The following is a 26,580-nucleotide window of genomic DNA, read 5'->3' as shown; positions in this document are numbered from 1 at the left end:
ATGTATCTCGAGTTCAAGTAATAGGAAATGCATTTTCCTGTTATGATCGTAAATATGCTACGGCATGTCGTAAATATTGTAATTATAAAGTGCTATTATTATTATGTGCATATATACACATACCTATAATTATTTATATACCTATATATATATTTACGTATAATTAAAAATCTATTAAAAACAGTAACATAAAAGTATTAATTTTATATACATAATCCAAGAAAATATATCAAAAAATTAAAAGATATATAATTTTCCTTAAGAATATAAAATTTAATCAAAACAATAAACATATAACTTTTTCTTTTTGTTAAAGCTGATATTTTAAGAAAAATATGTAATCCATGTTTTCAACAAAAATAGAATTTTTCTATATCTTTTCTATCTTTTCTGGTTATTTTCATAAAGCATATATTACCATTATACGAATATCAAATTTTTTTCCACAAAGTTAAAAAAATTATCTTAAAACACGTAGTTTAATAAAACCTAACGATATAAACTTTAAAGTATCTGTTTACAGTTTAGCGATCACAAAGACGCTGAATCGTTATAAAAAGTGCATGACCACAATCTTTTCGTTCCGGTCAATCGCCAATGACGAAACATGAAATTATGGGATATTTTCACGTTCAGGATTGATTCTACTGGCTATTACATCGTTTATGATTTCTCCGACAAGCGATTTAAATGCATTACAAAGGTAATGAACTATGTTCACAGATTTAGTGCATAACATCGTTAAAGTGAACAACATCGGTTCGTAGTTAAAATTCGGGATGAGAAGACCAACGTAATGGTAGTCCCGCCATACAGCTGTTCAGTTCGAGCTCCGTTATAACAGCGATAAATTAATAACGGCCTATAACACATTTACCGCGGACAAAATTAGCGTACGTAGCTAGATATCCGCGGTTGCAATTTGAACGAACGGCTCGTATTTCTTGTCCACGTCGGACAAGTTTTAACTAGTTTTAAAGTCCCGGACAGTTACTGTCCGCTAGAATTTCGACTATCACGTTTATACGAAAACTGATGTGTACAGTTCGTCTATCGGACTAAATGCGGTAAAACGAGAATGCGCATTAAAACGAGAAATAAAACCAATATAATACGCGACAGATAAATGAAACTTTTTCGGCAAATAATCATAATGCGTAACAGAGACATTAAAATTGAAGGTAACACTAATATTGTCGGATCTCTCTTTCCAAGATCAATACTTGGAATTAAAAAAAAATGTCAATATTAATTGGTAAATTATTACAAAATGATTAGATATAACAGGGCAATAAGAATCAAGCAGCAGGTAATTCTTGTGCAAATACGGTTAACAAAACAACTTTAATAATAATTAATCCACTTAGATGTTTCGGCTCACTTTTGAACCATCCTCAGAGACAACATGATGTTACAATCACAAAAAATCCCTTCACAAACTAATCCACTTCAGTGAGCCACCTCTACCCCCCCATTAACGGAAACCACAATACAAAACGAACTCCAATAACAATCTAAAATATACCAAAATCATTAAAAGGTAAATTTGTTGGGAACAAAAACGATTTATTGTAAAATAATAGAAGATAGCTCACTAAAAATTTATCATATCGCAAACACTTAAATTCTATTGTCTCTGAGGATGGTTCAAAAGTGAGCCAAAACATGTAAGTGGATTAATTATTATTAAAGTTGTTTTGTTAACCGTATTGGTTTACACAAGAATTACCGTGCTTGACTTCTATTGCCCTATTATATTCAACCATTTTATATCATTAAGGAATCTTTAGGAATTAATTTATATTTGATAAATTATTACATATATATAATGTATATGTAATTAAAATATGAAATATATATTACAAAAATATAATTTCTTCAGATGTCAAAATATTAATATCAAATAAAATGTATATAATTCAAAATTGTTACATTGTTCAGAAGAAAAGATATCAATATTATATAATTTTATGTGAATAAGAAACGAAAAAAAGTTTCCTTCTCACGCGCGCGAGAAAGAAACCTTGCAATCAGCCGAATCTCTTGCAAATTCTACAGAAATTACTTTTTATTCGGCAATTATATTGCTATTCTGTAACAATTATTATTTCGCTTTGTGTTACTTTACTTTGACTGCCAGCAAAGTCGAAGAAATGCTGCTATGGAATACAATGCAACTCAAGTAGATTCATGGTGACAATGTCGATAAAGATACAACTAAGTTGTTTCAGAGATTTTTGAGACTTTAGGTATCTTCAAAATGCTAAAAATATCCTCTCTACTTTTAAAAAGAGCAACTCGGCAGAGCCCTTTTTATCATTACGTAAAATCTAACAAAGGTCCAACACAAATGTTTCAAAAGACTACCAGCCCAAAAACAGGAGCGACAAAAAGTTTTGTAAATTCCAAGCAAAAAGAAATTGGCGAAATTTCGAGAAAAAGTTGTCTCGCAATTTAAAAAACTTTTATTTATTCAGGTTGAAACATACTCATTTTGTGAGAATTTTTCTTGTCTTTGATACGAGATATAACGAAGAAAGAGAGTTACTCTAGGAGTAACATAAAAAGCAGACGAATCTTTCTATGGTCGCTCAGTTTATCGTTGAAAAGAATCTCTTTGTGATTGTTTTCCCTTTACGAATCATTCCATTCTATCTATATCGTATCTTACCAATTTTATCTATTGATTGAAATCTATCGAGATTTACTGGTTAAGATTTTTATAAAGTAATTTAAAGAGAGACAGAAAATATTTAATATATTTTAAAGATTTTTTTAGACAAAGAGACGCGTACAACGTACGTAAAGAATCTAAATAAATATATTAAAATAAATAATAATTTTAAAAACAGAAATAAAAACAGCAAATTTAAAAAATGGATTAAACTGTTTAGCAGTTTCAAAATTTTCACATCATAATTTGAAGTAGAATTGTCACAGAAATAATTTTAAAAAATTTATTGCGATCCAATTAATAAGCTCTAATATATTTACAATTAATGCATAAATTAATATGAAAATTAACAAAACTCCTTCAAAAAATTTCTAAAAATTTATGTTATTTAAACCTTTTTAAATATAAATATTAATCAAATTAATATACATTAAATTCTCTTTAAATATAAATGTTTATATTAAGAAAATATAATTAAAATGAATCATAATAAAATTAATTTAAACAGAATAAAAACTGTTATCTCGTTATAAATCAGATGTAATTTTACAACAAGTAAATATGTGGATTAATAATTATCAGCTTTTTAATACGAGCTTTTTACATGTTAAGAAACAGGGTATTCCCGACAGATTTCCCAACTTTAAAAACCATTTTGATTTCCCAACCATTTTAACAACTACACCATGTTTGATGATATATGCAATAAAGATTAACGTAAATTTGTCTGCTTGATAAGACCTGATATCGCAACTTTTTCAAGGATTGTGGAATTGAGAAATAAGAGCCATCACTTCAACATAGTGGCTGCGTTCGCTTTGCCGCTTACAGCGATTGTGAGCATCAATTGTCCTTGTTTAATATTTAATACTTTTATTAATTATTATAATATTTAGAATTTTTATTAATTATACTAAACAACAAGGATGAAACGACGCTTAAAGCGTTGTGAACGCCAAAGCGAACACAGCCAGTATAAAAAGCTTATCAAAATATTAAAAATAGCTTATCTATCAAAGTGACCTATTTAAAACTACATCATTTCTTAGAAACGTTAATTCGATGTGAATTATAGTGTTATCTTTTAAGTACATATGTTTAAACTAATAAATCGAGATAAAAAGATACCAAAAAGACATACCGGAACAATAGCAAACGTATACGTATATCAAATGGAAGCTCATTAACTTGAAAAACAATAATAAATAAAAATAACCATAATCATCTGTAAAATGGAGAAACTGTAAGCGGTTAAATAATATTCAGTTTTTCAATATTTATTATTTTCTCAATATTTCCTCTGTTTTTACGAATTGTTCTGCTCGGATGTTTAATGCATATTTTGCATAATCAGCGTAATACATGTTGCTACTTTTATCTTGAAAAATATTCAGCGTATGTAAGGTATTCGCGGAAAATTACGAAGTTCACGAAAAGCAACATGAGAGATCAATATACCATGCCAGAAGAGCATTCAATATGCATGTGTATTCGTCCTATTATCGAGGTGTTCATAAACGGACGGTCGCGATCATACGGCGTTTCGCAAGTGATTGTAGCCGTTTGCAAAATTAAATCGACAAACATTCGAGGCCACTTCGGCGCGTAACGGAACAGCTGACACACACGGAAAACCCGTGTGTTTCCATGTTCCGCAAGAGAGATTAATATAGCTAAAATTTCGCAATTCCGTAAATTCTCGTTTTAAAATTCTGTTTATCGCATTACAATATCAAACCCGATTACGACAGTAGCGGTGTACAAGAGCGCGCTTTACGCATGAGTGTCATTAAAAAAAAATAATAATAATAATATAAATAAAGAAAAAAAGAAAATAATACACGCGATCGAACGAATTATTTAAATAATGTAAATTTTTCGTGGACTAAATTAAACGGATGAGTTTTTGCGCCGATGAAATGTATGTGTGAAATGTATACGCGCTTATCTCCCCTTAGTTGTAACATCCTGTTGCTACTCGATCTTAAAAATCGTAGTATCAATATATACGCGCGTAATTACAAACCAGGCTCTTTGTCGGATTTCGCCGCTCCACAATTACAAAAAGAAACAGGATGAGCGCGAGGCACAGATATCTGCTTTATTGTTAGGAAAATTACACAAGAGTCATATACGTCGAAGTAAACCACTTTAAGATATTAGCAGATACATTATAGATATTAGCAATAACTATATTAATAAGATGTTATTTAATATATAAAATAATTCTCACGTAAATAATATTGCGATAATCAAAGCACTTAGTTTTTTGTTTAACAATTTATCTACTAATTTTGTTAGTGCGTTAACTCGCTACTCGTTAATGGACAATAGAGCAAGGACATATGTTTATCCTTTTACCTTCAACAGCATAACCGGTTCTATTCTTAAGACAAAACCGTATTCAATACCAAGATTAATAAATGAAAAGAAAATCGCAATGTAAGCGCAATGTAAACTTATATTTGAGAAATCAAAAAAGTTTCCAACAAGAACTTGCTCGATCATTTAGAATTTAGGGTATTTTTAACTTGATCGCTTTATCGCGAACGCGATATTTCATCAACATTTCGGTGGTTCGATGCACGCGGTCTTCCCAATTGGCGCGGTCTACCCGGTTTGTGCCCGATTGAAGAAGAACTGGCGTGGAAACCAAAGATAGCGAGTTTGATTCTCCATCGTGAGCTATTTAGGCAGAAAGGAGATTGTCACGGAGGTTAATTTCCGTCTATAACAACTGCGACAACAAAGTCTACATCGCGGCCTTCACGGTCACTGAAACAGAGGCACACGTCACCAAGACTTACGTCAGCGATCGGCTCGAGGAATCTTGGGTCGGGTATATCCAGGATTGGATCGTTATCTTGTTTGATAGATAGCACGGATATTACAGTGGATTGTAATTGCTTAATATAAAAAAAGCTTTGTGGTCAATTCTAAGTACGATTATACTGCAAAAATTTTATCGAATCACCTAATATTCGAATCTTTTTAATTAAAAAAAGTCCACATTTATTGAACATAATCTAATAGAGAGAGTTTTTAATATTTTAATTCCTTTAAAAAATAATACTTGTTAAAAATCTGCATATTATACGTGTATAAATTTCATTTTATGTGCATAAATCTTTTTCTTAAAATATACTTGTATCTGGTATGATACCTGTATTTTGCTATGAGTTAGTAAACCTGTAAATTAACTGTCAAATTGAAATCGATCCTTATGGAGCTCTATTATTATCTCATTTTTCATTTAGTTTCGTTCATCGATACGATTCTTATTTTAAGTGCGTTCGATATTCTCGTTATTTTTCTTGACAAAAACTCTATTATATGAAAAGTTCTATTCTTCCTACTTTTTTCTCTTGAAGAACACGTAACCGATGTGTATGCTATACTCTTACAGCACGTACGCACGCACGCATAGTCGAAATATTATAAAGCAAACCAAGAGAAATTATCACATGTTTTTCGCATGTGTTTGATTAAGTGCCAAAATGAGATCACGTCCGCTTCGTATACATAGAAAGATGTAAATCGAAATCTAAAAATACCGAATCTCTCTTTCCCGAACGGAGTTATATAATTTTCCGAACAAATTACAATCCAAGAATTATTACACAGCGGATCGACGAAGTGCACTATATAGATCTCTCTGCTGATAGCCAGACTGATAAAAAAAGAGCATGATGAAATGGTATGAACGAGTAGCGGGAAATTTTTCCATTGTGATCATAGAAGGCGTGAAAAATACGGCAATGGATTCGATGTCCGTTTCGAAATCGACATGTTTCCTATGAATCGCGAAAAGTGATGAAAAATCAAGTGCCACTAAAAATCGGTTGTGTGTTCCTCAAGAAAAAAAGTAGGAAAAATAGAACTTTCTATATAATATTGTAGATCTTTTTGCCAATGAAAATGATGAGAATATCGCACTCACTTGGAATGAGAATCGTATCGATGAACGAAACTAAATGAGATAATAGAGCTCCATAAGGATTTCAATTTAGCAGTTAACAGGTTTATTAACTCATAGCAAAATATAGATATCATACCACCAGATACTCTGCAGGAGCAGAGAAGATCTATCGGTTGGAAACGTATTGAGTTCAACTCTCCGCCAATTTCGATTTCAAACGTTATCATACAGTACGAAAGTTTCCTTTGAGGCCAATATGTTACCGAAGTGAAAAGGGATAAGTCTCTATATATCTCTCGATTTCAAAATAAAAATATCAAGATATGTTGAAGATTATAAAACGTTTTAAAATATCTTTTTTCAATAGGATTACGTCTCTCTTTAAAATACCTGTATTGGAAACGGAGCTAATATCAGCGAACAAATTCAACGAAAACGTATTTGCGGATCGTTAATTGCATATTTAAACCGCTCACCGTAGCATGTGTTTCTTCTTTAAATATTAATTCGCATATCCAATTTATGAAAAGAGATCGATTTGAACGATCTCTGCACTTCTTAACTTCACGAATGAATAATGAAATAGAAGTTAATTAAAGTACAAAGCGGTTTCCCTCACCACATTGTCGAGTTATTCTACATGAAAATATAATTCTCTAACTCAAATTCGCATTTAAATTTATCGCAACTATTAATGTCAAGTGGATAAATCTTGTAATTTTAACTTGAACGTTGTGTACTAATCGAGCTGCTAGAACTAAATGGCGTTGATTGTTTGTTTACTTGGAAGAACGTGCTATTAAATCTCATCTCAAGCGCATTGTACAATTCACCTTGATAATAACACATTCATATTTATTCCGCCGCATACCTTACAGCACTTCGATTTTCAACGATTCAATTAGAAATATTTAATACTTAATTTTATTTAAATTTATTGTGTTCTCTCTATTAATATACAATCTAAAAGAAACCATCGCATTGCGTAAACCAAAACGTATTTGGATCAATTAATCTCATTTTAATAATACCCATTACTCGTCAATAATTTCCTCTCGTAACCGTTCGATTTCATCACGGTCGATTAATTAAACAATTCCAATACAATAATTACCATCGAAAGCAGCTGTATCGGCAAATGTTCGTTTCAGGAAAAAAACGTAAAATCGTATTCGCGTTACGGTCGTGCAAAAGGTCTTCCATGACGGAATCTAGAAATTCCGCGCACGATATCGCGGAAACTATTGTATTGAAAGAAAGAGAGATCGCCAATCCCAATCGACCCGTCGGGTCTGGGACCCGTGATGCTCAAATAGCGAACTGACCTTGCCCAAATAGCGAAATCCGTAGTCCTCGGCGACTCGCCTGGCCACCTTCTCTCCTCCATCGATGTGTGCCGCCCACTGGTTGGTGTACGCGCGCGCTCGACCGCCGAGAGTCAGCAGGGCCACGACCGCCAGTCCGAAAATCCGCCGCGTGCACATGATAGCTCCACCGCTGCACCGACGACGACGATCGCCACCGGCTGCTCCAGTTTCGCCACCCCCGCGAGCCACAGTTATCATCCACTACTATATATATATATATATATATATCTCCACCAACAACACCACCGCCACCGTCGCCACCGCTCGCCAGGGCAGCAGTGACACGACGGTAACACCGTGCCACCACGACAAACACCACGATTGTGTCACGACACACCACGGTTACCGAAACGAAGAAGAGGAAGGATCTGTGCAGCCTCTAAAGGACTACTTTATGTTTGCTCCTTTTCTCTCTTTCTTATTCCCTGCTGCGATTCTTCTCGGTCGATTCTTTCCGTGTCTTCTCTGTGTGGGAGACGCTCCCTTTTATGGACCACGCACGTGTACACCGTCCGGACGACGATCCAGGAAAACGCGAGCACTCACGTACACACACACACACCCATCCACGCGCTTCTCGCAGGCACCCACGCGCGTCGTGCACCTGCGGACCAACCGTTTGCGAACGACTGAATCGCCGACGGCGCGTGTTACTCGTTTCAAGTATCGGACCTCCACCACACCGCCGTTGTCAGCCGTTGGCTCCTCGTCGCTATCGTCCACGTCGACGTCGCCGTGACGTCGTCGCCGCCACTGCCGCCGCCGCCTTCGGTCAACGGGCAGGAGCAGCAGCGGGAGGAGAAAGAGGCAATCGTCAAGTCATGTGGCCGCCGACGAGTGGGGAAGACAACGGAATGATTCTCGTGATGACAGTGTCGCGTGCGCGGCCACGAACGCGGATGTCCGCCGTCGCGCGCGATCACTGCGGCGATCCCGTATGACCTTGCCGATTCGCGGATAATCACGCCGCGCGGACATCCAACGCGACCTTGCCTCGCGCCTCCTGCACGCCTCCTGAGATTCACACGGGGGGGGTCTCGACAAGACCGGAGAGATTTGTCATCGCCTTCCCTCCTAGATTTCTCACTTTATTCAACAAACTGAGCTAGCCACCCAGATTTCTCAGGTTGTCTCAGATTGTTGCGTCAAATCGTTTTGCTCTCAGGCAATAAAAAAAATCTCAAGCACAGTCTGATGTGTCGTATCTTCGTCTTGACTTTCGTCCATTGACTCTCATAGTCACGTCCGCCTATTAAAGATTTTTATATCTCCGTACTTTCATTTCCTCAGCTCGAGATGAATGTTTTGCTACTGGATCTCTCGTACTTCTCGATTGTCTCCTCCCTCGTTTCCTTCCCGAGTGTAGCAGAAGAAGAAACGTGCACTTCGCCGGCGTTGGAATTTTTCGCCGACACGACTCAATTACTCGCGCAGCGTCGTCAGCGTTCTTCCCGTTCTTCACGCGTCTATCATACCTCCAGAATTCCTCCTCTTACGCCCGTTTCTTCGGGTGTCAGCAAAGCATCTGGTCAGATCCTCCTTTCGCGCATTTCAATCGTTCGCCCTTCGTTTTGCCTAGTACACGATCCCTCGTGTGTTACACAGAAGCCCTCACGATCTTGATATCCTCTCGCACATCCTCCCTTTTCGAGAACGTCAACGAGTTGACGCCACGAGAGACGGCCGCCTCTTCCATGAAAATTCTGTACGTTTCTACGAAAATGCTCGATTTTCTTTCAGCGTCTTGTCGTGCTCTTCGAATTTACGATCATGCCCGGTCACGAAGAAGTGAATGGCCAGCCACTCGAACGAGGTCACGGCGCGTAGCTGACCGAGAGGTCGATCACGTCATCGAGCACCGCATCGTTCCCTTGGGTGCACCGCAGGAGACGAACGATGAGATGTATCGCCAAGGTCCTGGCTGAGTTAGATCTCTCTTTGCTTTAGAACGGGTCTTGGGCTGCAAACGATGTTAAGAGAAATTGATTAGTCCAAGTTTCCAACAAAAACTCTTAGTTGATTTCGGATAAAGTAAACTCGGGTAAGATGGCCGCAGACTTTCGAAATTACTTTAAAAATGGTCTATTTAGTAATTGTTGGAGACATATACAACCTACGATCATCTTTCTCGTGTGGCCATAATGCTCGAGTTTATCCTACTTAAACTTGCAAAATCGCAGTTCAACTACTTAAAGTACCTGATAATCGCGAAAATTAATTTCGAAGCAAGTTCTGGTACGCGATGCTAGTGTACATTATATACGCTTGCTAAAAGCCTGAGTTGGTCAGTTTTGTAATTTATGAATTTTTATATTAACTCCAAGCGTCAAAGAACTTTAAAAATTATAAACTGGAGGAAAATTAATTTCGAGAAACAGTTCAAAAACAGTTTAAAGTATACATATGCAAACGTATAATACAAAGGGATTCGAACCTATTTAAAGACATTATTTATGTGCATCCCTTGGCATTTCGAAATATTATTCTCCATTCTTATTCTCGTTAACAATGCATCGCATCGCCAAGGACTCACGCTTTGTACTAATGTCACGTTTGAAGAACGTTCGGCCTGGTCAGCATTTTCATGCCGAAAAAAAAAGATTCAGCCTAGCAAAATCCACGTCGGTTTACGGTGATTACAGCACGAATAGTTTCGCCTCGACGAAATTGCATTCGCCACATAACGTGACCTGATTCTCCGTTATGGATTAGAGCTGATTTTACAACCGCTCGGCGATTCCGCATTACATCGAATGGGAAGCCAGTTGTTACATGATTTTTGATGAGAGCGTCGTTATAACGTGGCATACCATCGAATTAATCATCGTATCCAAGCTCTTACTTAACTTTCATTACACTACATAATTCACGTACACGATACTATCCATCGTGATCGTAGATTGAGCAGGAAGCAGAAAACTTGCGTTTCAAACGCATCAAAAATTATCATTTCAAATCATTTACTGCAATTATTATTGTCACAATAATCGCATCGTAAAACAAGATTAATTCTCTATTTGTATTATAAAACGTATTTCATAATATAAAACGTTATTTATTCATCACTCTTCAATCATTATTAAATTATATTGTGTGTGTGTGTGTGTGTGTGTATGTGTGTGTGTGTGTATATTTATGTATTTTTATATAGCTGATATAAATGTAAATTTTCTTCAATTTTATACTACTACAAAAACATTTTCCAATTTTGATGGTAATCAAAAACACTTGCAAAAATATTATATTAATTCATTACTTATCTATCAAAATCAAATCGATTAATCCCTTTAGTTAAACTATTTCATTTAAATCTTATTTCAGATCCCTTGTAACTTTTGCATCTTATTTTTTTCTCTTTATCAACGACAGAAACTTAAAGATATATGAAATGATATTGTCATAAGACAATTTGATGATTAGGACATTGCAACTTAATTTCTCTGCAGCGTAACAAAAGTTTATATTCCTTGACGCGCTTCATTCATAATTTTAGTTACAAATAATATGCGAGATTCTAATAATTTAATCTATCTCAACGAAATCTATCTCAAGATCTAGAATTAGAACTCATGCTCAATTAATGTCTACAGTCTCTTGAGTGCTTTTTATTCATAAACTTTTATTAGTAAAATATAAATCTCCATAAAATATAGTGCTGTAAGTTCACATTATCGTCACGTTCAAAGGACTTTTCGAGTGAGTCAGCCTCCGGAAAAAGGACTCAACATTGGTCCGCCTGGACGGTTGCAACCCGCAGGAACATTCAGTTCGCGCCACGAGGAAATTGCATTCGCGAGTTGGTCTTCCACCAACCTCGTTTCACCCCTCTTCCCTTTCGTCTCGCCAGAGTCGTGATAAAGAGAGAATAGAAAAGGGTTGCTAGAGAAATGAATTAAATTTAAGCCAACTCGCGTCCTATCCAACTACCCCTGTCCTCATCTCTGACACCATCCTTTCCCTTCTTTCACAATCCTCTCGCACTTTGTGTCAGGCTTCTCTTTGTCGTTCTATCCTCTTCGTAGTTGAGCCGGCGCAACCGACCGGCCGAGACGACAGCAATGGCCCTCTTTTTAATTTCGAGATAAAAGAGGGTAAAACTGCCATTCGAGGGAAGCTGGACGGAGGGTCAATCAAGTCGAGTTATAAGTCCCGTCGAAAGAAGAAGCGTTCTTTTAAAACGAATTCAATCTCTTGACTAAAAATGCGGTCGAACCAAAACGGACAAGACGATTGGCAGCTCTTTCGTCAGGTATATAATCGTCTTCACGCTGGAAAATGATCTCCACGAACCCATCTTAGATACTATAAAGTAATACCTAAGCTCTACCTGACTACTAGCTTGAACTGGAAGACCCACGGTGTTCTAATTCTAGAGACGAAGAAACTAAGAAATCAATCAGAAATAGATAAAAATTTTACTTTCACAGAAACTTAATTTCAAGATTATTTAAAACATTTTAGCTTGAAATTTATAAGCTACATCAAATTTTCACCAGAACAACATTATTGACAAATTAATAGAAATTAGCGAATTAAATCAATAAAAAAAATTAATCCAATCGACAATTCCCTTTTAAATAGAATATTATATTAAATAGAATATAATATTAATTACGAAGGATAAACCGCTGATCAAAATTGTATACACCAATGCCCAGTAATGCCCAAGCATTGCCCAAGTAATGCTTAATTTTTATGTACATTAATGCCCTAGTAATGTCCATTAATGTCATAGTAATGCATACGTTTATTATAATACATAATTCTTTTAAGACTTAAGTAATGCTCAATAATGCTCAGTAATGCCCCAAATCTATATATCGTAATGCCCTCAGATGCCCTCGATTTATCTCTTAATAATTATTCTTTTCCGCCAATTTTTATATCAATATATAATATTTACTCAAAACTTTTAATTTATTTTCCTTATTTTACAATTATTAGCTATAATAATTTTGTAAATAAGAGAAATTATTTCATAAATTTAAAAAACTATATTATATATATATATATTAGTAATTTAACTCTCTGTCTGCAATCTGAGTCTTTTAAAATACAAGCGAAATTTTATTTTTAAATTTCTTCTTCATTTTTGTTTAAATTTCAATTTTTATTAAATAAAAATTTCAACAGTAAAATTAAAAAACTATTTGATAATGTAATAGAAATGTTGAAAAGTAACTCTAAATTTTTCTAAATTTTAGAAAAACTTGGATAGAACAAAAATACAGATTGCAAACAAAAAGAGTAAAAATATAGCTGAAGAGAGTTAACATAAATTTAATAATTATTACTAACATAAACTCGATATATTCGGATATTACAAAAGTAATGCATAAACAAAATTTAGACCTCTAAAAACTTTTTAACTGCATCTAATGTTTTAATTATATTTATGCTTTATAATTACAAAAATAAACCATTATACAGATCAAGTCTTACAGTCGATTATACGATGTAACAAGGAGTAATGAAGATATAGTGCACCATTCGAAAGTTGGACGGTTGGTTTCAAACAAAAACGATCGACGCGGGAGTTCACTGAGTTCGGAGCTACAAGTATTTATTTGAAAGAGCGTTGTGTATTAAGCGTCTTGTGTGTGTTGCATACGTATTACATCCTAAATATTACGTTTTCCAATTCCAACTTGGATTTTGTCACCAAAAATTTAATGCAAGTCATTAATTTAATGTAAACCATAATAGAATTTAATAAATTATTTAAAAAATAAATAATGAAAAACAATTATTCAAAATAAATAGCGAAGAATAAGCAATCTCGATAATTTTGTGACAAACATAAAACGTTCAAAATGAATTTTTTTTCACATTTTTGGACTCAAGAGGATTAATGTCTGTCATAAACTCTTTTATTTTTTATAAGAATTACATATCGCGCGATATCGCGTTATTTCGTATTGAATTTTTCATTTCGCATGACATGATACAGAATTAAATGTGTTTTACATATGACTATGAACGCTAATAGAAGTAAAGCGGAAACCCACGGGTATATTAAAACAATGTCAACAAATGGAACAGTTCAAAAAATAGTAGGTTGGCCACGGATTATTAATGGACAGTAATGGAGATACGCGATCGGAACGGAGAATATAATATTTTCCAGACAATTTCTGGGACATTGCGAATATATGGGACTATTTTTCGAATATATGTATTTGCGATGCTTTGTTAACGGAATAATCTAGATGAATCTACCTACGAAAGGTATATCTCGTTACAGATTTTAGTTCTCGAAATAACGGAGCAGTAACGCTGATATGCATCTCAGTATTACGCGAAGCGGTTCTATATCATAAAGCGAAACGGCCGTTCTATCACAAACGATATTACGCGTAACTTCGCTCGTCTTCATCGATAATGCATCACGAACATGAAAATGAAGCGACATCGTCGGAGACATACAGTCTGGTGTAAATTCCATGCGTACAAAGTCATAAATGATTTATATATTATTGGCTTTATTAATTTACTTTCAAACATATCGTAGACAGATGACACACATAAAAAAATATCGTGTTTCGTTATAAAGATCTCTTAATAAATTTAATGTTGCTATACTTATATGTTCCTTTCATTGAGAATTCAACGAAATTAATTTAAAGCTCAGATTCAGAGATTTTGTAATGAAAATAAATTGCGATTCGCCGAGATAGAACGATCCCGTTGAAACCGAGCGATGCCAAGGTCGTTCTTGTAACAGGAAACCGGGGTCAGAGACTGCAGAGGTAATACTATGATATGAGCGTAGTTCATCGTAACGAGGAAATGCTGTGCAAGCACAAGTAAAAACCAACCGATTCGAACCCCTTGTTAAAATAGGATACTGAAATACACGAGATTTCACGATGTGGAAAACGCATTTTCTCATAAACAATTTTTCCCATGAGAATTCAAATCGGGAGCCAATTACAGAATTTAAATCAATTTTAGTCATGTGGTATATTAAGCTTCAGTATCATGAATCAATAAAATATATGATATTTTCGCAGTAAAAAAAATTCACTAAATTTTAATAAATATTTATTTTAATGTGTGTAATATCGACTACGCATTTAATACAACAAATACAAATGAATAAATCTTTACTGAATAAAAAAATGATACTTAAATCACATTAATGGTTCTTGTGCCAAATTAAATATTATATGTTTACATTTAATCAATATTTAATACTATATATTCGAACAAATATTTCTTAAAATTTAATACATTTTTTCGCAATCGATAAACATCGCATTACAAATTAACATCGCTCCATGAAACTCGGGAGCGATTGGCACCCAACGTTTCTCCCTCGGCAGAAACGAAATATTTTTCGGTGTAATAATATCAAGTGGATTTTAGTTTGGTATCAAATCCGAAATTTATTGGTAAGCTATATTTAATACGCTTCCAAGGAACTTATATTAGATATATAAAAATCATCTACGGATTTATCTGAGAATACGTCTTTGATACAATCGCGGTAATATCGAAACGTTCGATACTACCAATGCAATATCCAGATGCAAATAATCACGAGAAAGGCTCGCAATCTCTACGGCGTGATCGGAAACGTTTAGCCTCGGCAAATGCAATCGGACGAAATTACTTACCCTGATGGTATATGCCGCGAATCCCGAAAAATACACGCGCGACCGCAATAAAGAGATTGGTATGCCCGCGTTCGCAGGCGAATTTATTTTCTCTCGGTCCACTGCGCGTTCGAGATCGGTAAACATCGCGTTGCAAATTAACATCGCTCCATGAAACTCGGGAGCGATTGGCACCCAACGTTCTCCCTCGGGAGAAACGAAATATTTTTCGATGACCGAACGTTTAATTGAAACTAGTTAATACGTCGATGCTCGCGAAATATCAAATTTGGGATGTTATAGCTTTTACGAAATATGCCTTCATTTAGAGAAAGGCTAAAAAATTTTTTATATCCCACATGGATTATATGTATTATATAAATTAATAAAAAGAAATTAACTTTTTAAATAAAAATCATTTAAAATGCTAAAAATAAAAATGTATTGAGATTACAAAAATTATTCATTTTATTTTTAGTTTAGCCTTTAAAAAATTATCTGTCCTTTTTCTATTCGTTAAATTTTATACTTTTTTATATTGGTTTTCGCAACGATTCGTAATAGGATGAAGTTGGCTAAGTCGTACCGATGGTTAAATCGTACTTCCATTATATTTTCTAAACAAAATATTTTTTTTTTGAGATAATGACACTACTGTGACGCTGATATTAAGAACTATCTTTTTTTTTGTCTTCGAGTCATCTGTTTACGATTGACATTTAAAATTGATTTTGTTTGGTGTCTGATCAAAGTTTGGTAGGTAATTTATCTAGGTGTTATCAGTACAAGGTAGGTAATTGAATTATAGTGTTCTTCATGGTTGTAATTTAAACTCTTTTCGAGTATAGCATCAAATTAGTAAAATATTTGCAAGTTATGTTGCTATTGGTAAATTTGTAGAAATAGAGGGAATTGGGGATTGAAATCGTACTTGTCGCTAGTCTTTATTGTACTGATATGATTTTTAATAACGCGAGCAATATGTGGAGGTTACTAATATTATGATAAAAAAAGATTAGAAACAAGACCGTTTATGTTAAATACATTACTTTAATCATCATTTAATTATCATTTCTGAAATTAATTTATTTAAATGAATATATATAATAGTTCAACCATCTTAATGTTCAGAGTGACGCTTCATATTTAAAGATAAAAAAGGACTTACAGTGGACTGGATTCAGTGTATCAGGTGCTGTAAGTGTTTGCACAAAACCCGTAGTGACAATCTTGACATTTGTCAAAACTGTTTAAATAAGCGTTCAAGAAAGTGATTACTTATCAACTATTAAGTCTCTATATTAAATCTTTTCTATTGTGGAAAAATCCGTAATTGATTTTTATTTCTAAAATTTATTTTTTCAAAATATCTGAGATTTTAATATTCTGAAATATAGTGCAATGATAGCTTAAATTAATTTAAGTATTGTTTTTAATTTGTTTTCTTAAATGAATTTAAAAAACATAGAATTTAATTTCTGTTTTTATAATAGAAAAGTTTTTATTATATCTACTTAAATATATATATACTCAGTTTGAAATAAAAAATAGATTTATTAATAAATGACTTTCAAATTAATTTTATTCATTTTCTCAGTAAATAAACTGACGTTATTTACTGTCATTTTGACGTTAAAGATGTCATTTTAATGTCAAAATGACAATAAGCAATGTCAGCTTGTTTGCTAGGAACTAGGTGATATAATTTAATAACCCGGTCTCCAAATTGTACCAAAAGCTACTTTTTTAAATCTAATTTAAACAATAATTTAATGTTTATTTTGGTAAAAGTATCGTTTTGTTTTATTACCAATAAACCAAAGTTTAATGTAAGTAATATTCTGATCTCTTTAGTACTTTTATTACAATTTTGATTAAACGTTAGGAGATACGATATAGGCGACTTCCCCCTAAATGTAATAAAAATAATCCATAATAAATATAATCATTTTATCAAAATTATTTTTTTTTATTTTTGTATTTGTTTGTTATTTTTAAATTTTATAATTTTATCTATTGCTTTCTATAAAAATTAGTAATAAACCGTATCAAATATTAAAATAAAAATATATTTGAAAAAATCTCGTTTGATTTTTAATTAAATCCTTAAAAATTATCTAGATTTTTGTATTCGTCCGTTACCTTTAAATTTTATATTTCTGAATATTGCTTTGTGTAGAAATTCGAAATAAAACTGTAATAAACGTTGAAGTAAAAATGCATCAAAATTGCAAGAATTATTCATTTTATTTTTAGCTAAACTCTTAAAAATTATATTTTCTTTTTTTCTTAAATTGTTTATTACCTTTAAATTTACATTTTTTTGTATATTGCTTTTTGCAAAAATTCGTAATAAAGAATATGACTATTTGTAATATACTGACACAGAGTACGTAATAAAGTATAGTATATATCTACATTAACTATTTTTGTGACTGCAATATATCTCTGATTTTTTCCATTTCTATATTTCTTGTGCTATTTATAACATATTTTGTAATAAATCAATAAAATTTTTCCAAAGATTCTGATATCCTATATTTTTATAACACACAATACCTTTTATAGGCATATTTATTACATTCATATAAAAATAAATACACACACACACCCACACACACACACACACACACACACACACACACACACACACACACACACACACACACACACACACATATATATAATATAAAGTAAAAATAAAAAATAAAAAATTCATATTTGTTAAAAATAACGACATTTCTCGTTAAAAATAAGTAAAAAAACATAAATAAATAAGAGATGTAGCTAAACCGTTATAAGCCATACCACAATTTATCTTTCTTATTCATTATTCTGTTTAAGAATTGCGAGCGATTTTAAATTCCTTTGAATATTAATTGGATACACGTGAATGGGAATACCGAATATCTTTTGAACGTAATAGAGTTGCATATTATAGGTAAAAGTACACAGCAGCGTTGAGAAGTAATGTATTACTTGCAACATCATTATCGTTACAATTACTTTTGTAAATGGATAACTGCGTTGCATTTCTTTATTTATAACATTAATAATAACGTAGTTATTTTTTTTAATAATAATATAATTGTTACCTTTATCTTTATTTTTTACACGTACAATATATGTACAGTATCCTCCATAAATTTAAAAACACCCTACGTTTTACAGGAAAATCTATTACATGACAGCGATCTATACATATATTTTTGATTTAAATACGTCAAAAATGTATAAATTTTTATCTAGAACATCTATAAGCTTGTACATGTCGAAAATATGTCGAACAATCATTTCACAGTATCGGAACGCTCAAGGTTGAACTACGCGCTTTGGTTTATTATTTATATATTGTCACTTGTTTTGCAACGTCGTACTTGCGTGCGTTGTACGAGTATATACACATCACAGTTCGTTTAATTGTAGTTTTAACAATTTCGATAAAGGTGGTAAATTATTTGAGTCGCAAATTGATTTCAGACTCCATAAAAATTGCAAAACGGCCCCGAAGAATCAGATTTGAATTGCCAGATTTAATGAAAATTCCATAGTTTAATAGCACGTTATTATAAATAACGTATGTACGCATATATACTTTCATTTCTTTTTTCAATTAAATAATTATTTACAAAATATATCGATTTTATTATGTAATTTTTTTTCTTAAATCACACTTATTGCACTTTTGTAATGTGTTTCCAAACTTATAGAGGGTACTGTACATAGAACGTGCATAATCGAGTTTCAGAAAAAGTAAGTGTTACATTTGACCACATTTCAATTAACACAACTATTTTAACCATTATAGATCTTGTACTAAATTGATCAATTAGTGACCAAGACCGTATTGGCCTCCTCAAAGAGAAATAGAAGACAAGAGCCATTAATCGAAGAAGTGACCAAGACAATTAGATGCCACTCTAAACACGAAGTCAAAATTCGATGAAAAAGTAACGGAAATTAATGACTTTATTATTTTTTGAGTAACGATAATGATTACTTTTTAAAATCAGTAACAATAAAGATAACTTCGGAAAAAAGAACGGTAACAGTAACAAGTTACTTTTATAATGTAACTTTCCCAATCCTGATACACAGTAATTAAGTCTAATGGGCTTTCTACAGTAAACTATTACCTAACTCAATCCGTGAGAAGTTGACCAATCACGGTCGAATGTGAGAAGAATAATCGATCATGATTAGTCAATTTCTCAAGATTGAAAGGTAATGGCTTATTTTATTGTAGAAAGCCCATAAAAATAACTTAAACCGTGTACGCGCGCGTTAGTTTAAAATTTGAAATTAACGCGGTTCCCGCGCGCGTGAAGGCCACCACACGTGACTCGTCTGAAGTCAGGCACGTCTCGTGACTTCGAAAACGGAGCGAACGGTAGCTACGTAAACACATAGGGCAAGAGACGTAGGTATACATCCGTTTGAAAATAATTTCCCACGATACATTCAACGTGCGTCCTTGACCTTCGTGTCCCGCGACATCACGTAACCGTCATCTTCGCAACCGTTCTCGGAGAGACAATTTCCTATGGAAACTCAGCTGTGATCTCGGAACGGCGCGGGGGCAAGTAACTTTTCGTCTGCGATATTCAAGCGTCTCTCACGGGGGTCCCTCGGAGAGAGGTTGCCACCTAACGGTATTCGCGTATCTCGACGGCCAAGAGCGAAAGGAACACGATCACATGTCGGCTCGTGACGCGCAATCGGAGTAGCGCGTGCGAGGCACGTCGAATGACACCAACGCATATGAAATATGCACTCACCCTTCACGTTTGAAAATCGCTGTCGACCTGGTCCCTTTTGCTTCAGATTCACGCCTCAGGAAGGAACGCGGAAGAGGAGAGGATGCGATGCACTAGAAGCGAAGGCTCCGCTGCTACACCCAGCGAGGTATGTACTTTCCTTCGAAGTAATTCGCGAGGAAGAAGAGAGACGCGATCCGCGCCGCGTCCTCGTGTCCCGCGTTAACAGTCCACGCCGGCGACCTGCAGACTGTTGGACGACGACGTCGAATCGTCGCCGTCGCGCGCGCGCGAGTAACCACACCGAGCGAGCGTACCGCCGCGATCTCACTCGCACGACGAAGCACGGATGACTGACTGGTAGACGGTTGGTCGGTTGCTCCGCGCCTCTACTCGCCCCTCTCTCCCCGCCCCGACCCCCCCTCCACCGCGCCGTCCACGATTTCTCTCTCGCTTGCGCCTATTCTATCCCTCCCCTTCCCTTTCTCCCTTCCTCCCTCTCGCGCCTCCCCCCCATCCAACGACCATTTCGCGCCCACAACCCGCACCGCGCGATCCATCCCCACCATAACGACGGTTCGGAGCACCCCCGCTGCAACTTTTCTTGTCTATCACACGTTACGCAACGTACTTTCGATCTCTCTCGAATCTCCTCTCTCTCGAAATCCCCTCGATCTCTCATCGTTCTCTCTCAATCTCCCTCGATCTCCCGTCTCTCTTCGGTCCCTGCCATTTGCTCTCTCTTCTCACTCTCTCTTTCTCTCAGATTTTACTCGAGTCTCTCTCTCTCTCTCTCTCTCTCTCTTTCTCTCTCTCTTACGCGCTCTCTCTCTCTCTCTCTCTCTCTCTCTCTCTCTCTCTCTCTCTCTCTCTCTCTCTCTGGTGCGCCAACGTGTACCGCGTGGGATCTCCCTTTCTATCGTTCGCCAGATGAAAGCACGAGCGAGAGGGCGGATGAGAGAATGAGCGAGCGGACGTGGCGGATGCCAGTGTCGGAGTAATGGCACAACCAGACCCATGGCTTTGATTTTCTTTATGCGTTTGTTTCCACATTTTGCCCGATCCCTCGATCGTTCTTTGATTTACCCCTCTCTGTAGCGCAACTTTTTTTATTCTTATTCAATTTTCGACCGCGGTTTTCCACGCCACTTTACTTCTTCGCCGAAAAGTTCTCCTTTTTTTTTTCGAGTTCAAAACGATTTCCGAGTTGTGGAAAATACAATTTTTGCTGACCAGGGAAAAAACAAAAATGCGAATAAAGATATGTAGGTCAGCGCCGCGCCGGTTAAACGGCGCGTTTTAATATAGGCGAAATATACGCGGCCAAACTTTTTTACTCGTAATACAGTTCGGTTAATTTATTTTTATTTTTCGTCGCGTCGATATATCTCTTATCGAAAAACGCACTTTCTTTATTGGAATAATCATTTTACTATAATGTCGCGCAAATGTTCCGGCTTCACGGAAAATGCAAATAAAGATATATCTGACAGCTCACAGTTGCAGGATACATCGGAGCACAGAGTCAATTTATTGATCTGCAAAATGCAGACTTGATATTGTGAAACCTTGAAATATTGTTTATTTGGTGTGTATGTGCGGTTAGTATTGTTCCTTTTTCAAAACAATTATAGTTATCAGGCTAAATATTTTAACGCAACCTACATAATCTCTGAAAAGACATAAATAAATAGGTATCGATGTGCGTTATTCCGGTATTTATCAGCACATTGTTTCATTATCTTAATTCAATAAATTAACATTTGTTGATTTAACGAAAATGTATATTCAAATGCTAATTAATATATTTTAACAATCGGGATTTACAAATTTTTAAAAAATAATAATTAAATAATAGTTAAACAGTAATAATTATGAGAAGCAATAATTAAAAAGTAACAATATTATTCCGGTATTTATCAGAACATTTAGTTATTTTAATTCAATGAATTAACTTTGGCTGCGTTATCGAAAATGTATATTCAACTGCTAATCGATATATTTTAACAATCGAGATTTACACATTTTTAAGAAGTAATAATTAAGTAATAATTATGAACTAAAAATTTAAGAAGAAAGAATTAAGAAAAATAATATTTTAAGAAGTAAAATAATTTCTCTCATACATTCTCAATCAAGAATCACGCTTAGTTTTTGTTGTTTATTAATATCAGATATAATTCTACAGATTATTGAATAAGGAAGCGTATTCAAGACTTGGAAACTTCTGCAGGAAAATTTTGGAACCAGGTCAAAGTTGGCGTTAATTTGATTAACCTACCAACTATTAATGCCAACTAATGAAATGACGAAAACATTTACTCTGTATCTTAAAATTAAATTATGCAAATATACTCTATGTTTTGCTTCCTATGCCAATAGCTTAATTGCTTTTATTGAAAATATCTATCTTTCGCTCGAATATCATTAATGATATCGCGAATATTAAACGCGTCCATACGTAGTTACAAAATCAGTTATTAATTTAAGTATCCTAATTTCTCAATGTTCGGTAATTGTCTGTCATAGTTCACAGCGTTTAACGTTCACATCGTACTAAAATGGTTTATTGATTTCATTACTGGTGATATGTGATGTTGCACGGTGCATTTTGCTCGGAGGTCTCAGTTAACGTATCCGTTACCGCACACGCACTTATTGTCACATCTCTTCTTTCACAATCATATAATTCAATACAGGGTGCGCTATAGTACCTGAACATTCCTGGGAGTTCCGGCACGAACGCTCTCTTCCATCTCTTCCACCTCCTCCGTTTATTTTCCTTTCCTTTAGCTTCTCTTTCAGATACATAAACACTCGCATATATACTACTCCAGTGAAAACCTTCAGCCACCGGAACGGATAGCAGCTCCTCTCTCAGCCTGACCACTCCGGCAACCGCGCTCTGTATCCCACCTGTACACTGGTCGCGTCATCATTCCGGGATCAGACGCAGACATTGGCCGAGAAAGATGCCTTGAATTCTATCTGTATTTGAAATCCGAACAAGGGCGCCGGCGAACTTTCGATCGGTCCTGATGGTTGCGGCATATCCCTCCTACATCTCACTTCTCTGCCTCTCTCTCTCTCTCTCTCTCTCTCTCTCATTCTTCCTCTACGTACGTGTATATGTATACAAGTACTAGTAACCTTTTTCTCTCTTCTCTATTCTCTCACTCTTTTTCCCTCTCCCGCTGATCATCTCTAACACAGACCATTTCCCTTTCTCCTTCTCTCACCGCAACTTTCCAACCATATACTTCTCCTCCGTACTTTCCGATTCTGATATATCCATCTCGTTTACCTTCCCTGCAAAGGCGGTCCGGCGACAAAGAAGCAACGAATATTGAATGCGAATGTTAAGCACCAAGCGCGCATTCCGATGAAGCAAATGGGAAGTTACATTACTCATTCTTCCTTCCTCCTTCGGAGCTGCTTGGGACTTCTTTCGTCCATTTTCTTTGTGTATTTATATGTATGTATCTTTATGACCGCACTTTATGTACTGTTTTGGAACACTTTAAGTAACGACTCGACACGACTAAACAAAACACTAAAAGGAGTAATAATGACGTCTTCGTGATGTGTTCGTCAAATATATATCAAGTACTTAATAAGTCCATCGTAATAGATTCATTTCTGAAAATTAACATTTTAATGTATTGTTAAAATTATTCTTTTAAATAAAGAATTTGCAAGTTATCGATGCGTAAAAAAATTTTATGAAAAATCTGAATTATATATCGTTCCCTTACTTCAAAAGTGACACAACTAAAAAAATTAAGTTCCCCAGAAAAATGAAAATCTATTTTTTAAGTTGATAAAAAATTATTGACTAATCAAATAATATTGGCAAAAAAATACTCTTAGCATAATCGAATGTCACTTTCGTCATTTTTGTTTTATAAAAAAAAACCATCTTTTTTGAGTTTTAACCATTTTTACGATTTTAATAATCCTTTTTTAATTGTGACGATTTTTTACGAAGTTATAAATTATTTCATCATTATTTGATGACAAGGTAATGTTTGTTTAATTCATTTATAATAACTAAAAAAATCACGTTTTTTGAGTTATGTCAATTTTTTAAATAAAGGAGCAATATAATTCAATGTGACCAAGTTGATTTATATTAAAAAATATAAAAAAACCATATTAAGATGCCTTATAATAAAATCACATAAATAATAGTAATTAAATCAGGGCCTTTAGGCAATCCGCACTGTAATTACTTGACTAAAACCTTAGTCTACTTGAATATATTTCCATTAGTGTGTACATGAACTGATTTATATTTATAGTTGTTTATAGCTCAGAGAGAACAAATGATTTCTCCTTAATGTAATCGTATATGCGCTTTGTAATAAGATATACTCTTAATATATTGCATATTATTGTTTATATGTATGCGTATTTTATGTACGAGTATATCTGTTGTATCATATGTATTGTACAAAATAAGACGCCGACACAGATCTGCGAGGATTACAGCGGAATTGTGTTTCTCTTTCTCTTTCTATTCATGTGCGCACCGTGAATCCGTATCATATTTTCACCAATAAGGAAACCTTTATTCCTCAAGAGTCGACTGTATGCGTGGTGAAATGCTTCGAAAACAAATTCATCAAATATCAGAGCAAGACCATTTTCCTAGCGACCTGGATTTTCACGTTTCTTTCAAAATTCCCATTTACATTGCTATTATTCTTACACCGTAAAAATTTAGAATTCTCTTTCCTCTTTATCATTTTTCGCGCCTAACTACGCAATCTCTTTTCTCGAGATTCTCTTTCGAACGAGTATCTCCATTCGGCCCTTAATTTCTCAGCTCGTAACATTGCTGACAAAAAAATAGTTACATAGAAAAGAATTCCTACCGTTGTCGTTATCGGCGAACATACGGATATCCAATAGATAAGATATTATACTCGTATATTCTCGTTATCGGCTCCTTTCTAAGCAGGTATCTTGTGCTTCGCAAGTCAAGCGATATCGATCCTCCGATTCAATACTTTATCGGTTGGTTATTATAATACGAAAGTGTGCAGTAAAAAAGCTTTTTTCTTTGTCACTGTTTTTTACGCGCCTTCGAAAGAACACTTTATAATAATTGTAAAGATTATAAACAGATTTTAAATATTAATATAAAAATCTATTTGGATAATATTATAGATTACGGTAAATTCTTTTTTTTTTATTAATTTTTATTAATTTTTTTACATAAAATAATACAAAAGAAAGATATATATAATATTATAATATAAAATAAATTTCACACATATCACGCTTTTATGATTTGTGTCATTTACATTCTATAATAATATTAAGTAGTTATCAGACTCTTAGTTGGCAATATGAAGGAATTTACGTGTAAAATAACAATGAGACTGGATGTACAGTTAACATTATAAGGCTTTTTGCCAGAATTATTGAGCAGACCTCTAATATTTGTAGCATTTGTCGTGAATAATTGATGCCTAAAGTGCGAAAACCTGTACGTTGGCGTGCCATATATTTTTTGAAAACTCCACAGACGATCGCGCGACTATTATCCCTGAGCGACGTTTTTCATGAATAAATAATGCTTGAGACATATACTTTATGCAAATTTCAAGACATGCCAATAATTACATATAATTAAAGATCGTCCTAAATAAAAGAACAACGTCAATCTCTCGTCACGAATGAAAGATAATCAGTGAGACTATCGCGTCTGTTGTCAACAGAAAATCCATTAACGGTTTAATCGGATCTCATTCGGAACTTCCTTTCATATTTTTTTTTTGTGACCGACAAGTGCTAAATCAATAATGAATCGTACATAAAGTATTGCAAAGAAAATCTTCTGAGCATCTGCGCATTCGTAGCAAAACGCGCCCCAATTACATTCAACAGAAGTTTCGATTAATTCGATATTTCTCGTCGTCTTTATTGTAAATGCAGCTGCCGACTTGTATTTTGTAATTACAATTCAATCTTTTCTTTTAACAACGCTCTGGCTACCAGGAATTTCATTACGTTCAAAATATTGCGAGAAAGAATTTTTTACCATTCGATAATATGTTGCAATAATTGAAGAGAACAGATCGGAAAGAAATTGTATATCAACAAAAGTAATTTAATATTTTGCAAATATTTAAATAATAGCAGAATAATAATAATAATCTTATTAAGTGCAATTTATATATGATATAAAAGAATAAGTAATAAGTAACGGACTGAAGCGATTGCAAATAAAAAATAATGCCACAAGTATTGACATAGA

General features: G+C 34.3%; 1 protein-coding gene across 1 annotated transcript in view; it reads right to left on the bottom strand.

Annotated features, from left to right (window-relative positions):
• The window catches only part of LOC108754060 (furin-like protease 1, isoforms 1/1-X/2), a 241,322-nt gene extending 220,672 nt beyond the window's left edge, over positions 1 to 20,650 (bottom strand). The window contains exons 1-2 of the mRNA XM_018496095.1: positions 20,337 to 20,650; positions 7,919 to 9,920 (exon numbers count right to left, since the gene is read on the bottom strand). Coding sequence (XP_018351597.1) covers positions 7,919 to 8,158 — 240 coding nt within the window. The 5' untranslated portion in view covers positions 8,159 to 9,920; positions 20,337 to 20,650. The remainder of the gene's footprint in view (positions 1 to 7,918; positions 9,921 to 20,336) is intronic.
• Positions 20,651 to 26,580: the final 5,930 nt, after the last annotated feature.

This window comes from Trachymyrmex septentrionalis, unplaced genomic scaffold, assembly GCF_001594115.1.
Source record: "Trachymyrmex septentrionalis isolate Tsep2-gDNA-1 unplaced genomic scaffold, Tsep1.0 scaffold75, whole genome shotgun sequence".
Taxonomy (NCBI): domain Eukaryota; kingdom Metazoa; phylum Arthropoda; class Insecta; order Hymenoptera; family Formicidae; genus Trachymyrmex; species Trachymyrmex septentrionalis.
This window is presented reverse-complemented; position numbering and strand designations above follow the sequence as displayed.